Raw genomic sequence first — 15,524 nt, forward strand, 5'->3', positions numbered from 1 at the left:
AAATCCCTGTATTTCAAGTGACATTTATCTAAAACAAAAAATGCATAACCAAAACTAAACACACACAAACACACACACACACAGCCAACTAGTTGAAAGAGGGGCAGGGATCATGTAGCCCCAGTGGTGGTCAGGTCAGTGCGCAACTGGTACCAAGTGGCGTAAAATTACAAACCAAACGAGCGAAAACGCGCGCTGAAATTTAACAAACAAAAACTCATACTAAAAGAAACCAAAACTCAAAACTAAAAACAACGGAGCTAACTTCTTCGATTTTCTGTAGGTCACTTTCTACGGTTTAGCAAAACAAAACAACAACAAACAAACAAACAAAAAGAATACAAAACCAGCATCTCTAGATTTTAATCCAACGTTTAACAACGATCAATTTCTTAACAACAAACTCATCAAACTCATTAAATGCAACGCATTGCGACGCATTTCATTAGGAAATTTACCGATCTAGAAGCTACTAGGGTACGAGGGAACGAGGCAGAAGCGAGCTAGGGCCCATCCATCCCAAATCAACACCCTTTACCCTTTTAATGCACGTACGCAAGCAAACCCAAACCATTACGCACTCGCTCGCTCGCTCGCGCATACGCACCTTGCGTTGGTAGTCACGCTGGCGCGCGAGTCATGCGCATTTCGCGCCAATCGCATATTCAACACTGTCCGGGGGAGTGTATGCGTACGAGGAAAACCATTTATACTACGAACTATTGAGAGTTTAACAACAATCCCCGTAAGCCATTGAGAGCATTGTTATTTCACTTAGACTATGAATCTACCTACCTTTCCTACTACTATTTACTACTACTACTACTACCACTACAACAAACTACTACTACTACTACTACTATTACCACTATTCTAAGCACTCACAGAGACACATACACACTTACAATTCATCTCGTTTTTCCCCTCCCCAACTATCGAGTAGATGCGAGTAGTATGCGGAAGCCTTAGCTTTGAGTTTTTGGTAGGGTACCCGGACAGCGAGACAGATACAATCCTTCCCCACGTTTTCCGAGAGAACCAAACACTAGTTGGAAACGAACAAAAAAAACTTGAGAAATTGTGTACTCACTCTTTAAATGGCGCTTCTAGCTAACATTTTTTCCTTAGCAAAAGTTGACTACTACTAACACACTATCACATTCTTGCAATGAGAGTAACTCAACAATAACTCCGCGAGTAACGTGTCTTTGAGCGTTTTCCTATCCTCGACACACTACGAAGCCACTTAGTAGGGTTGCCATTGTTCAGTAGGACTGCCATTGTAATTCATTCAACTCATATCATTCTCAACATTCAATAGTTTGGAACGACAGCTAGAGAGCTCCAATAGAGCGCGGGGAACTGGGAAAAGAATGCTTAGGTATCATCTGTTTAAGTCTGCAAAGCAGGATCATCGTGTGAACTTCCCATGCATCAGGCGCTAGCAGAGGCAGAAGCTATCGGTATCGGTTCATCGAACAGCAACTACCACGAGATAGAAATTCTTCAAGCTTCATCAGTATCAGGTTGGTGCAAAGGTAAACGGAAAGTAATTACTTCACTACGAATGTGCACGGTGTGTGAGTTTGCAAGAGAGTGTTTTTATGGGTTTTTCCCCAAGAGCACGTGTTTCAAGTGTGTGCGATTTATCTCTGGAGTGTCACAAAGTTGTGCTTTGAGCAATGCCCATTCATATGGCATGAATAGTGGAAATGTTATTAATCCATTCTCTCAGGTTTTTGGCGTTTGACAGGTGTCTTGATACAGGTGTCTGTCAAACTTTCAGCATAACTTATGGTGGATAAATGTGTGTGCTTGGTGGAAGAAGAATGTCCAAAGCAGTAAGCAATTGGAGCGATCTTACAGCAGCGATACCGCATGGAACGACTACAAATCAACGACCAACTCCGATGTAGCTAACAGCTAAGCCATCATCAACCATCAACACTTCAAACCCCAAACAGGCTTTTTAGGAGAGGGCATCCATCAATTGATAGATTTAAGTACACCCGCCATCCCACACGCAAAGAGCATAACAAACACGAAAGATAAATCCCTCGATACCCCTCCCCCCTCCAAACGCAAGTAACGCGCATCGTCGCAGCCGCAGCCCGGGGCGCGACACCGGTCGAACGCCGGAATATAAAACAAAAGGAGAAAAACAAAGATAATAAAATGAAATGTTAACAAATTTTTGAAAGGTTTTCTTGTTTTTATTTTGTATTATTAAAGAGGAGGAAGAGGAGGAAGAAGAAGAAGAGTTAGAAGAAAAAAACAAGAAGCAACAGGAAGAGGCAGCCAAGCGAGAGCGGCGCAACAGCTGGCGTAGTAAATAAATTATATTAAACAAATCATGCAACTAGAAGGCAGGGTAGGGCGGGGAGTAGATGGGTTGGAAGACCCCAACCCTCCCCCCACGAGGCAATAACTGTCGAAAAACCTGTCCAATTGTGCAGACAAAAAAACAAATGCCACCTTAAGATGGGCAGCAGCTGCAGGCTGACACAAAACAAGTAAAACAAACAGACAAACAAACAACCAAACAAAACTAACATCGAATTACGAGTATGTTTCGTGGCCGGTTTGAGGCAAAAAACAGCAACAAAAAATACAATGGAAGATGGAAAACGACGCGTGCATAATAGGCGAAGCTAACCATTCTTGACGAAAATGCTTCAACAGTTCGAACAAACGTTTTCTAACATTAACAAAATCCCACCCCCGGTTCCTTACTTAGGCTTGCGTTTCGCCGACAAAGAGATGGTCAATTGCTAGGCTATTTATAGACGCTGTTATTGGTGCAAATGCAATGCGCTTTCTTCATCTGGACACGCTATTAAACCTTTCCTTTTTGCGCATCAAATTGCAAATGCCCCGCAAGAGGAAGCGACGCAGAACGAAGAGTGGAAGAGGAAAGTGGCAAAAAGAACAATTTATAAAACGCCAGCTACTAGGAGAAAACAAAATAAGAAATCGTACATATCTGTTGAGACGTGTGCATGCTGTTGTTGTTGATGTTACGTTTTTGTTTTTCAGCATTCAGCACGTCTTCAATACGGTGCTGCACTCACACACATACACACACACACAAACACACATAAACACTCGCTGGGTGCGGTGGGGAAAGCCCCTCGGAAGCAATGGCCTTGAGGCGCTTTCACGCGGGCTCCAGGCTCATGGCACAAGGAAGGGCTCACGTTTTATCGTTCCGCGTTGCCATTACGTTGTAATGCTCAATGCTAACGCTACTGTATTGGCAGATTATTGTTCGCTGAAGAACTGTTGAACCGCAACACAACACAAATCGTAGCAAAAGACACGAAGAAAGAGTCATACAAAAAGAAGACGAAGAAAAAAATTGGAACAAAGCAGAGCAACATTGAGAATGTATAAGTAAGACATGGAAACAGACAGAAATGTTCTAATAAAGGAGAAGCAGAGCAAAAGTACATACTCAGAAAAGAAAACGAACAAAAACCAAACAAAGAAATAATACATAAGAAAAAGATAAGACAAAGCAACAGCAAACCAAAAAACTAAACAAACAAACGAAAACAAAAACAAAAAAAACAATTGTTATTCACGTTACACAAATTTGCTAATTATTAGTAGGCATTGACATATGGTTACAAAACTGTAAATAGTGCACGAATGCAATTTTCGGTGGTGGGAATGTTGTTGGTCGCAAGCTAATCCAACCAATAATAAAAGGAAAGAGGCTAAGGTAGTGTGTAATGGCAGAGGCGTAACAGAAAGAACAAACAGAAAAGCCCCGCCCCCCAAAACTCCCGCACACACGCATGTTAGCAGGGAAGATAGGAAGGATATGCAAGGGAACGGCTTCGGTAAAGGGAGAACGAAGAGACGAGACACGATTTTGGCGTCCACAACAATGCAACAAAACAGAAAACAAATCAACGTGGCTTACGCAACGCACATACGCAAAGTCTGTACCGCGAATTTGCCGCACGTGCGTAATGTAGCTGCCCGCTCGAATGCATTTGCCACTTCGCGCGCCAGTGGCGCCGGCGGCGAGTGGTGTTGATGTTTACCCGTCCAGATTACAGCACAGAGGAGTGTTACGGTGGAGAAGCGTTTTTTGCATTATTATAAACCAATTGGAAGCGCATGTGTGGCGATATTTATTGGCAGAACAATATTTGGAGACACTGGTGGGCCGATGGCGTAGGGAGAAAGCCACATCCGCAAAGCCATACTGATTCTTCACTCCTACTACTTCGCTACTGTCACACAGTCTGAATTCCTTTCCAATCCATTGGATTTCTTACACGGAAAAGCTCTTTTATAGGATGCTGTACTTTCCGTTTATCTTCCCACTGTCACTCTTGCTCTCCTTTGCATCTGTGTGAACATTCTTGACAGGACATTCTAATTGGAAGCTCTTGGAAGCTCTTGGAACACTCCCAAGAACACTGCAACCTACCCAAACTCTTCTTATATTTTCTTCTACGCGAAAAAGAAAACCAAAACTCCCACCAAAATGATCGCTCGAAGGCGCCTTTTTTTCTTGTCCCCACTAAAGCGTTCCGTTGAATCCGTTCGACCTTGACTCGTGATAGGGGATCGCACCCATTCGCCTCCTCTCGCCCCTGCCTAACCAGTGGGTGTAGATGCGCAGAGGGTGTCCAGTAAGGGGAGGCTGTTTTTTTAGGCACTGAAACGCATATAAATATTATACATACGGATAAAAACACATACGCAAACAACGTAGTCAATTTGTATCATACTTTCGTTTCACGGGCGCGCGAACGTTTCCCAATTCCGCGCTGCTTTTCGGTGGTTCTAGGTTTTCCAACCAGTTTTCCGCATTCCGCAAAATGAACAAAACATAACAAAAACGATGTGTGCAACGTTAAATATATACATAAAATATGTGCGCGCGTGTGTGTGTATGTGTGTGTGAGAGAGAGAGGGAATAAAATACATTACTAGAACAAGAAACACAAAAAGCAGCAACACAGTTTTTGCCTACAACAACTGAAATATTAAAAAAAAAAAAAACAATTACAAAAGTGTGCTCTTGTTCTGAACATGTCTTGTTATGCTACCAATTGCTGAGGAGAAAGAGAGAGAGAGAGAGAGAGCAAAACAGAACGCTAAACTGGGTATAGCATTAGCGAAATCAGGGTTTTGCAGCAAGACTTTTAAAATTTCCGATCGATCGGACCGAAGCAACGCTAAGCGTATTGGTTGGCTTTTTTATTGTTTTTTTTTTCTCATTACCTATAAAGTGCAAAACAAAACAGTTCCAAAATTGAACATAAAAACACATACCGACAAACACTCCGCACACACACACGCGCGCGCGTATACAGATCACATATATACGTTGCAGTTAGTGTAGTTAAAGACAAGAAAAGTATAATGTTAAAACAAGGGAGAAAAACATGAAAATAAGCTATGTTTTTCGCAAATTACACACACACATAAATAAAAAAACGATATACGCTTGAAGAAGAATGCCACACTATTTGTCGCGCGGTGCATTCATTCTAAAAACCCAAAAGTTAAATAACGAACAAGAAAAAAAAACAAAACAAAACAAACAAAAAGAATGCATAATTAAAGGTCAAAACAAAGAGGAGGGTAAATAAATACAACAACAAAACAAAACAAAACATATAACATCACGTAGCAAGTAAGCAACATGATCAATGTTAGTCCTATGAGGTAAAGGGGAGAGGAAAGTAAAAGTAACACACAAACACACACACAAAAAAGAAAGACAAGACAGCAAATCAGCAAACCATAGAACAGCGAAGCAACCGAGAATAGAAGTGGGACGGGGTACGATGGGAGTGTAGAACCCATCAATTAACGATTGTATGGCGCACTATGTATGGACAGTGTTCTATTGCTTGTGTGACGTGTTTGCGTGATGCTACCCGGTTTTGAGTTTTTTTCCTCTAGAACGAGAACAGAAAAAAAACGAAACGAACGTAACGTTGTGTTCCTGCTTCACTGTTCGGGGTGAATAATACACCGCTTTGCCCTCTCCTCCCATATTTCTTGTGCCGTTAGCGTTGAACAGAAGGGTGGAAGTATGACTAGTTTTGCTGCCATTTATTCTATTTCCGAATTGGGATTGTTCGTTATCTGTTGAAAGGCGTTCGCTTCCGATAGAGGGAAGGGACAAACAAATAATGGAAGCAACGGGGAAGGTTTGTTTGATTGTTACATTTCGAGTTCGCAACCACTACCATTAAAGTCTAACGTTAAGGTGTTGAAGTTAAGATTAATAATAGGATCGAATCGACAGGAAAACAAAAACAAAGATAACAAACTAAATAAAAGCAACATAAAAGTAACACAATAGCGGAGAAAGAACTTAAGCGTTGCGTTAGGGTGGATTATAAAGGAATGAAAGGATAAGGAGAATGATGTGAAGCAACAAAAAACACAGAAAGAAAAACAAAACAGAATGGAAATGAGAAGAAAGCGCTGAGAAGTTGTTGCATTGGTTGGTAGTTTTTTTTGAAGCGCAAAGCAGAGGAAGAGCGCAAAAACACATTGTAAAACAGAAAACCTCGTCACCATTTTCAGATGTGATATTTTGGTTCTTGATCGCGAGTATAGTGTAGGGTAGGCCCCGCCAGTGCTGCCACCTGGTGTTGCCGCGGCGAGGTTTGCGGTACGCCGCTGAAAATAATAAAACATAGGTGTTGTTGTTATTTCCTTTACTCGGTTGCAAACTTTCTCATACACTCATATCCTCACGCACACTTACAAAAAGTGGCATAGAGCGAGAGAGAGAGAGAAGGAGAGAGAGGTACAGTAAGTTGCAATATTGTGTTAATTTGTGGTGTGGTTTCAGTTTACAGCGCACAGTCAAGATCACGATGGCGATCTACATGCACTATTCGAACCGTGAAGTGAAGTCTCCTTCTAGCAGGTTTACACCCTGTTAGTGGACCACCTCACAAGGGTACATCAAACGAGGGGAGGAAAGCTCGCAATGGTAGAGCAATGAATGTTGCATAAATTCAGTTTTTGTAAGCATTATAAGCATCAGTGTATAGATCACGCAGTTTTGATGGCATCAAAGAGCAAAAGGTCCGGCACCCGGTATCGTCAAGCGATCAGGTCAAGCGACAAGCTTAATACAAGGTAGAATGAAAAGGAAAAGGAGAGATTGTTCGGGATCGTTTTATCAAGCCACAAAACCAACCAAAAGCACCAGTGTTTCGGATCGTACTCCACAGAGGAGAAGAGCGCGTTAGCGAGACAGATCCTTCCCCTCTTCCCCCTCCCCCCATTATAGCCAGCGAGCGAACAAGCAGTAGAACTTCTTTAAGCCAGACTAAACGCGCATTGTTACTAATATAGTGAAACCTGAGTAGGACATTATCGAGCAATCGAACAAATGCGTAAATGCGGGCACGCGTGTTACATGTTGTGGGGAGAACCGCGGAGCGGCAGCAAACAAAAAAAAAACAAACAAACATGAGATTAAGACATACTAAAAAAAGAAAATCAACCAAACGCTTTTAGACTTCCAAGTTTACCATGAACAATGTTCTTCAAACATTAAAAAACACACACACACACACACACATACAAATACATACAAAACACAACAATGGTAAAATTAAAATAAAGTAAAACTGCTAAACCATACCCATTTAGATAAGTTGTTCATTGGCGGCGGGTACAGCAGGTAACAGACGAAGGCAAAACGGTCCAGTAGTACGGTACGGTAGTCGGTCACGTTTCCACACAACAGCGACAAACAGAACACGTTCACTACGCCTGCACTACGCAAGCCGAAGGTTCCCTGCCTGCGCTGTCCAGTGCGCCATTGTGGGAAGAAGCTTACGAATGCGGGATGCATGTTTCCTGGCGGGCGCGTCTAACGTGTCAGTGGCCTGAACTTTTAAGCTAAGACGTTGAAAGCTCTCTGATTTGTAGATATTGCATAGTAGAGCGCGCATACTGCATACGTTTGTCCTGTGTTTGAGTGTTTGTTTCGGCGACACGCGACGATGGCGATGCCCCCTAAAACGCCATAACTCCGTTTGTGTTGCATTTCTTGCGCTCGCTGTGTGTACACCTGTGTGGGTGAGGTTGTTTGGACACGGCTGCGTTTAAGTTATCCATTGGTCCCGCCACATACAAGAGGTTAACTGTCACAACAAACTTTCTCAGTTGAATTTACAAAGCAAAGCAATAAGTAATGAATAAAAAGAAACAGATAGTTAATAGTGAATAGCGAAACCAGCACCACTGGTATCGAGGCGGAACAAACACAGTAAATTTATCTCTAAATGCTCTTAGTAACACACAGCGAAACGTAGCGATTCCCATTAACGAAAACACATTTAAACTCATGCCACTCTCCCATGCACCCCAAAATGCATCTAGATCTACAGAAGACTACAAAATACGCCAGGGAGTGTTAGCATATGTGCGTTACAATAAGGTTTTTGCAGGTAAATTTAAACGTAACCATTTGCCAGCTTAGAGAGCAGCGTTCATGGATAGTGTGCATATGCATTTCATTGTTGGTGGGATGAGTTTTAGTAATTCAATTTTTACCACTTTTTTTTTCCTGTCACACACTAACACTGTCTCACGTTGGTGGATTCGTTTCAGCGTGTTACTGTGTACATTGCTTGAAGCAACTGTAGCGTTGCCGTTAATGCCAGAACCACGTTCTAATGAACCAGCTTCTTCGTACACAAGGCACGTGGTAGGAGAATACTAGGATTTTGAGTGAACGTTTTTGTGTACTTGTTTACCTTTCTTCGTATAGTAGCAGGTCTCTAGGTGAGAAAAAAACACACACACAAACTTACACGCATTATTTGCTACCCAGTTAACCTCAACAATGCAAAACCGAGGCGAAAAATGCATAACGATCGGAGCTAGTGCGATTTTGGATTCGCCACAAGGAGAGACATAGAGAGAGAGAGAGCAAGAGAAAGAAGCGAATGAGCAGGATGTGCAGAAGGATAAACAAAATAATAAAAGCTGAGCATGAAAAGCTGAAAACCAATTGAAAAATTGTAGTAAACATTTGAGCTGTATGTATAAATTTTTAAACCACACAATACAACCCTATACCTAGGAAACGCGATCATCGGTTTTGCGTAGCTACTAAACAAACAAACAAACAAACAACAAGGGCCATGGGTGAATAGTAGTGAACTTGGAAGGCACACAGGCAGAGCTACCGCTAACAGAACATAAACAAAAGTACACAAAAATACACACCAATTACATGAACATCTACAGACTATTTGCACTCATACCAACACAGAAACTTGCACACACGACACATTGAAAAACGAAGTTGCGGGACGATGGGGACAAACAAGTAAAGTATCGGAAGTGGGCAGATAGCAGAGTTATATACTGAAGTAATTAATTGTTGACAAATGGGATCTTCAGGCGTAGTATGTTGCGTTTGCTGTCGCGTTTTTAAAAATAATAAGAAAGAATGAAAATGAAACACCCAAAAAAACACAAAGACAGAACAAAACTGAAGTAAAAAAAAAATCAATGAAATAATGCGACATAAAAATAACAATGAATGAAAAAAAAACAACTTTTTTGTTAACTATTATACATATATAGATTTGATTTTATATATATACCTATATATCATTCTCATTACAAAGCATATATAGAATAAAAATAAACTGATTCTAAAGGAACTTTTTGGTTTGGACTCTACTTGCGTTGTATTATCCGAAACGAAACCTGCATTACACTTTCATTTTTTCTCAACTTTTTTGATTAATATTTGTTTACGTTTCTCCCTAAAAGGTAGCAACATAAAGTCGTTTTAATTATACCTTTAGGCGTTCCGTGAAATTGGATTGATTTACGTACAGTTGAAATAAAAGTTCATTTCTTTTTGTAATATTTCAACAGAGCAGTAAATTTTAAATGTTAAATATCAACCAACAAGAAGCATTTGCCCATAGTGATCCATGCTTCTTCGGATTGCCACTAGAGTGCGCTGTTGTTTGCGCGGAAAGCCGGACGTCAACAGCGCAGTTGAAATGTAAACACACAAGTTTTGTGTGGCCCCTAATTTAACGAATTATTCCGAAAAGAGCCAACAATGAAGAGAAATAAGGTATTACCACATTACTTTAACATGAATACGGTTAGTAATTAAACCATTTCCCCTGTTTAGGAACCAATCGGACCTACGGCAAAAAGAGCCAAAGAATCAAATAAAATCGCGCCGAAACTGTGGAAGCGTGAGGAGGTGCTTGTTCTTCTCGATGTCTACGAATCAGCACTGCTGCAATTGATCAATCGTACGATTGAAACCGAAGATGATTTGTGGATTACGGTGTCGGAAAATCTGTACGATCAGGGCATAGACGCTTCTGCAGTTCGTTGTCAAAGCAAATGGAATCTGCTGCAAAAAACCTACTTGGCTAACCCCGGCATAAAAGGTGCTTTTTTCGTGAAAGTCAAACAAATACTGGATACAGCAGCCAGTGTAGAGGAACGTACCGTAGAATCGTTGGAAGAAGAACTGAAGGAAGAAATACGTCAAGAGGGGGCTGAGAACACATGCAAGGAAGAACGGGTTGAAGATGAGATAGTAGCGGAAGAGATCGTCATGGAATTTCCACACACCGAGGAACACACGACGAATTCTTTAACCACCGAACGAGTCGCGGAATTACTTGCAGGCGAATCAGAAGCTGGCTTGCGACCGTTGATCGAGCGATTGTGTGGCAAAATAGATACACTTACCGAGATGCAGCACCGGCAAGAGGCACGATTGCGGGAGGTTTATCAAATGCAGCGCACTAATGAAGATCATTTATTGAAAATTAAGAAACACCTTAATATAGCTTAATAAAATACGTAGCTAATCGACAAGCTAACATTAACATCACATCTGCTCGTACGGTTCGTTCTTGAAGTACAGCGTGCCGTCCTCCGACTGGTAAATGATCTCGGCATTGCCAATAACTGTGGGAAGGACTTGAGCGGTTACAGAATCTGATAACATAACGGGATTAGAAACCAATCCAGCGGGGTGGAATGTGACGCTACTTACCATTACCCTGCCGGCTCGATTCTCCCGTCTGCACTGGCTCACCGCGCTCCTCCGATGCTTGACGCTCCGACATTATGTTCTGCTGGTGGCAAAGGATTCATATTCAGGGATCAACATTCAGGGATCAGATCCATTTCGTACCCATACTCACTTCCTTGTACTTGCTCAGGTAGAGCTTGAGCGGTTCGATGTAGTTGTCGAAACCTAGCGCATACATGGCACACAGAATGTCCTCTCCGTTGATGGTTTTGCGCTTCTCCATGTGGCACCGATCACTCGCCTCGGATGTGATGAAGGAGATAAACTCGGACACGCACTCCTGAATGCATTCACGCGCTTCTTTCGCAATTTTGCCATTATTCGGTACGGACTTTTTCATTATTTTCGTTATGTTGGCAATCGGGAGGAACCGGTCCTGCTCCCGGAGTGGCGTTCCTGCCTTTAGCAGCTGCTCGCAGCTGGAGTCTTCCGAATGGGTACCGTCTGGAAAGGAAATGGGCATGGTGAGAATGATTTTATGGGAAACAGCACTCCCAACAAGCGGTGCATTACCCATATCGTCCTGCATTTTTGTGTGAAATTGATCAAAATCGCGGAAAATCACAAAACATCAGCACGGGACGCGGATTATTTTTCGTAGGAATTTACGACGCTGTTTTGTATTGGCTGTCACAACAAACCCAACCGAGACAGTTTGACAGATAAACGATAAGAATTTGTATCGACCAAATTCAAATGTGTCTGTTTGTACATCATACGAATAAATGTTTTATTGTAAAAGTTATAAAACAATTCCAAATTCAAGCTTTTAGAACAATTATTTCATTCTTTTACAACATTTCAACATACGCTGGAACGATCCGCAATACTGAACTCCCTGTTGTCAATGTAGCCCGTCGATGACAGCAAATTACACCAACACACATGCAGAGTGACCAGAAATACCGATTTATCTGTATTCCTACCGATTTTTTATATGCCTATGATGGGCATGTTATTGAGTCGTTCGAGTTGACGACTGTACCACCAGACCGGCGCTCTCTTGCATGACTTTAAAATACTCGAGGCACTCTCACTGAACAGAACGCTCGCTCGCGGTGTTTCATTGTATTTTTCTCATACCCCTGAAAATTTGAAATCATTTCAACAACCAAAATAGAAAATATGATCAATTTACCATCCAGAAATGCAAACTCCCATACAAAATGTATGACCTACCCGGGTAGGTGGTCATAAAGATGAGTGTGTATTTTTGGTCATAGAAACGAAGGTTAAATGGTTGCGTTCTCAACAGTGCTCCTGCCGAAATCTGCCAATATAATCTGGCCACACTGGCCCGCAGGGCAAAAGCTCGCTCGAAAGGTCAACAATCGTCGCAAAACGTCAAACATGACCGTCGCCAGCGCCTCGAAATCGTTGCGAGTTTCGCTCGCTGGCGACGTCGGTTTGCAGTACATGCGACGCCGGTTTTGACGTTTTGAGACGGTTTTGCGACGGTTTTGCGACGGTGGCCGCCAAAAAGCTCGCCTTGACCTGTGGGCAAAGTGACCAGAAATACCGATGTATATATATATCTAAGGTTTGAAGGAAAAAATCTCAATTTTTTAATCATTGAACTACAAAACTCAGCCAAACAATTAAATCAATCTAAATAATCCAGCGAAAATCAAATGACAGCACGAACGATAAAATCGTATCCAAGGAGCACTGCTGCGGCCTTAAGCGGTCGCGTCGCCCCGAGCCCCGAGAAAAAGAACTTGTCACCACAGAGAAAAAAAAGTGCATTTTAGACCTTCTTTGGCTTAGAATTCCAATTTTCAGATCGACACTTCAGAAAAAATCTTCATTTGTGTAACCGCTGAACTAAATCTAATCCATATCCTAAATAAAGGATGCATATTGTCGTGAAATGGAACTTTCATTTTGCGCATTAGTATCCCCCCCCATCCCGCTTAACACCTCTTTCGCTTTCACTTCTTTTAACTCGAGTTAAGTTTCGAGTTTAACCTACCGAAAACTACCGATAAAAATTTGATGCGCCTATCGAAAACCGCCAAAATAATCTGGCCACACTGCGTGTGACAGCCCTTTCTTGCAAAACAAGAAAATCTCCAGAAGGAAGAACAAACCGTGCACAGAACGATAGAAAAACCCGCGTGGAATGGCGTCCGTCGAAACAAAACCGAAAAAGGCTGACCAGGCGGAGGAAAATGTAGACGACAAGGAAGACGTCGACGAGGAGGTGGTGGACGAAAATGTGCCCGCCGGCAAGAAGAAGAAAAAGCGATCCAGGAAACCGAAGAAGCCTGGTAAGTATTGGCAGCGGTGGCTGGTGGCTGGTGTGGACAAGGGCGATCGGGATATGTTGTGCAAATCGCCGATGCGACACAGGGTAAATGAGGAAGGGGCGAAAGCGAGTGCGAGGGGGTGGTCAGAGGTTGAGGCAGCTACTAATTCCGAGACGGTGTGTAGAGCTTGTTAAACGCTGTTATGTAGCCGTTCCGGTGTTCCGAACGTGCAACTGCAGTTTGAGGTTAGGTTATTGATTTGTTATTGTTGAAGGTTTATCAGATGCGCGCCGAGAGCAGCAGGACCGGATTTGCGTGTTGCTGATGATTAACACTCTCTTTCTTCCCTGTTCTCTCTCTCTCTCTCCAGCTGCGGATGAAGATTCCGACGATGAAGCACTGAGGGAAGCGTTGGCGGAACGGCAAGCCGAGGACAAGAAGAAGGTGGCAGCGGCCGAGAAGGCCGCCAAGGAGCAGGCGAAAAAGAATCAAAAGGCAGCACAGGCCGCCACAGCCACCGCTCCTTCCGCTACGGCCGACGCGGAAGAGGAAGAGGAGGGCGATGAGGAGGGCGACGACGCGACCGGTGCAGATGGCAAGAAGAAGCGAAAGAAGCGCAACAAGAAGAAGGGCGCCGCCGCCAACACTCTGGTCGCACCGTCCGTACCGATCGCGGAGCAGTTCTCCGACGGTAAGTTCCCAGAGGGACAGATTATGCAGTACCCGGATTCCACCACGGCGAAGGACCGGTTTACGAGCGAGGAGAAGCGTGCGCTCGACCGGATGCATCAGGACATCTACAGTGAGCTGCGCCAAGCGGCCGAAGCCCACCGACAGACGCGCCAGTATATGCAGAAGTGGATCAAGCCGGGCATGACGATGATCGAGATCTGCGAGGAGCTGGAAAACACGGCCCGCCGCTTGATCGGGGAGAATGGGCTGGAGGCGGGACTGGCCTTCCCGACCGGCTGCTCGCGCAATCACTGCGCCGCGCACTACACGCCGAACGCGGGCGACCCGACCGTGCTGCTGTACGACGACGTCACGAAGATCGACTTCGGCACGCACATCAAGGGCCGCATCATCGACTGTGCGTTCACGCTGTCCTTCAACCCGAAGTACGACAAGCTGCTCGAGGCGGTGAAGGAAGCGACGGAGACGGGCATCCGGGAGGCGGGCATCGACGTGAGGCTGTGCGACATCGGGGCCGCCATCCAGGAGGTGATGGAGTCGTACGAGGTCGAGCTGGACGGCAAGACGTACCAGGTGAAGGCGATCCGCAACCTGAACGGCCACTCGATCAGCCCGTACCGGATCCACGCCGGCAAGACGGTGCCGATCGTGAAGGGCGGCGAGACGACGCGCATGGAGGAGAACGAATTCTACGCGATCGAAACGTTCGGCTCGACCGGGCGCGGCCTGGTGCACGACGATATGGACTGCTCGCACTACATGAAGGATTTCGACGCGCCCAAGGTGCCGCTGCGGCTGCAGTCGTCCAAGAGTCTGCTCGGGCTGATCAATCGCAACTTTGGCACGCTGGCGTTCTGCAAGCGCTGGCTGGACCGGGCCGGCGCCACCAAGTACCAGATGGCGCTGAAGGACCTGTGCGACAAGGGCATCGTGGAGGCGTACCCGCCGCTGTGCGACGTGAAGGGAAGCTACACGGCCCAGTACGAGCACACGATTATGCTGCGGCCCACCTGCAAGGAGGTCGTGTCCCGCGGCGACGATTACTGAGAGAGCAGCGCGCGGGCGCGGCGCAATGGTTTACAGTGGTGCGCATCTCCCCCAAGGGGGGAAGCTTTGCTCTGTGGTGGATTGTGTATGTTTCTGGTAAAACGCGATGGGGTTGCTTGTTTTTTTGGTAAAATTTTGTAAGATCATCTAAGAACCGAGTGGCAACCGCGCTCGTCACGTCTCGATGGCTGACAGCCAGTGTGTTAGATGGCGCGATTGTGTTGTAATAAAAGCAAAATCAATATGCTACGAACAAAAACGGACGTTGAAACAGGAATTGAATTGCGAAAAAGATGACACACGATCGATGATGATGGAGGATTGTAAAGTCAAGAGAATAGCTTCAGACAATCTAAAGAAAGTCATCGTAAGGACCGTTAGGAAATATTGAGACCGAAAAGATCAGCTTGACCGTGAAAGTACCATTAGCTCGGAAAATGAATTAT

General features: G+C 44.2%; 3 protein-coding genes across 6 annotated transcripts; 2 read left to right on the forward strand and 1 right to left on the reverse strand.

The window, feature by feature from the left end:
* Window positions 1-9,990: 9,990 nt before the first annotated feature.
* Window positions 9,991-10,846, forward strand: LOC120958979 (uncharacterized). Its single transcript, XM_040382075.2, has 2 exons — window positions 9,991-10,105; window positions 10,166-10,846. The coding sequence occupies exons 1-2, from the start codon at window positions 10,091-10,093 to the stop codon at window positions 10,844-10,846; spliced, it is 696 nt and encodes a 231-aa protein (XP_040238009.2). The 5' UTR covers window positions 9,991-10,090.
* LOC120958980 (uncharacterized) lies at window positions 10,779-11,736 on the reverse strand. 4 transcript variants are annotated; one of them, XM_040382082.2, is made up of 4 exons: window positions 11,603-11,736; window positions 11,202-11,533; window positions 11,051-11,129; window positions 10,779-10,962 (listed from the first exon to the last, which is right to left on the reverse strand). In XM_040382082.2, the coding sequence occupies exons 1-4, from the start codon at window positions 11,616-11,618 to the stop codon at window positions 10,883-10,885; spliced, it is 507 nt and encodes a 168-aa protein (XP_040238016.1). In that variant the 5' UTR covers window positions 11,619-11,736; the 3' UTR covers window positions 10,779-10,882. The 4 variants fall into 4 exon arrangements, with proteins under 4 accessions (XP_040238016.1, XP_040238011.1, XP_040238015.1 ...); XM_040382077.2 differs by having other exon boundaries at window positions 10,779-10,992; XM_040382081.2 differs by having other exon boundaries at window positions 11,051-11,132.
* A 1,390-nt stretch (window positions 11,737-13,126) lies between these two features.
* LOC120957621 (uncharacterized) lies at window positions 13,127-15,341 on the forward strand. Its single transcript, XM_040379910.2, has 2 exons — window positions 13,127-13,359; window positions 13,709-15,341. Exons 1-2 carry the CDS (start codon window positions 13,212-13,214, stop codon window positions 15,076-15,078), a joined length of 1,518 nt encoding a protein of 505 aa, XP_040235844.2. The 5' UTR covers window positions 13,127-13,211; the 3' UTR covers window positions 15,079-15,341.
* Window positions 15,342-15,524: the final 183 nt, after the last annotated feature.

The sequence above is a fragment of the Anopheles coluzzii genome, chromosome 3 (genome assembly GCF_943734685.1).
Source record: "Anopheles coluzzii chromosome 3, AcolN3, whole genome shotgun sequence".
NCBI lineage: Eukaryota > Metazoa > Arthropoda > Insecta > Diptera > Culicidae > Anopheles > Anopheles coluzzii.

Coding starts and splice junctions, on each gene's coding strand:
- LOC120957621 (XM_040379910.2), top strand. CDS start 13,212: ATGGCGTCCGTCGAAACAAAACCGAAAAAGGCTGACCAGGCGGAGGAA. Junction 13,360..13,708: donor CAGGAAACCGAAGAAGCCTG/GTAAGTATTGGC, acceptor CTCTCTCTCCAG/CTGCGGATGAAGATTCCGAC.
- LOC120958980 (XM_040382076.2), bottom strand. Junction 11,133..11,201: donor ACCTGAGCAAGTACAAGGAA/GTGAGTATGGGT, acceptor CTTTGCCACCAG/CAGAACATAATGTCGGAGCG. Junction 10,993..11,050: donor ATCGAGCCGGCAGGGTAATG/GTAAGTAGCGTC, acceptor TTATGTTATCAG/ATTCTGTAACCGCTCAAGTC.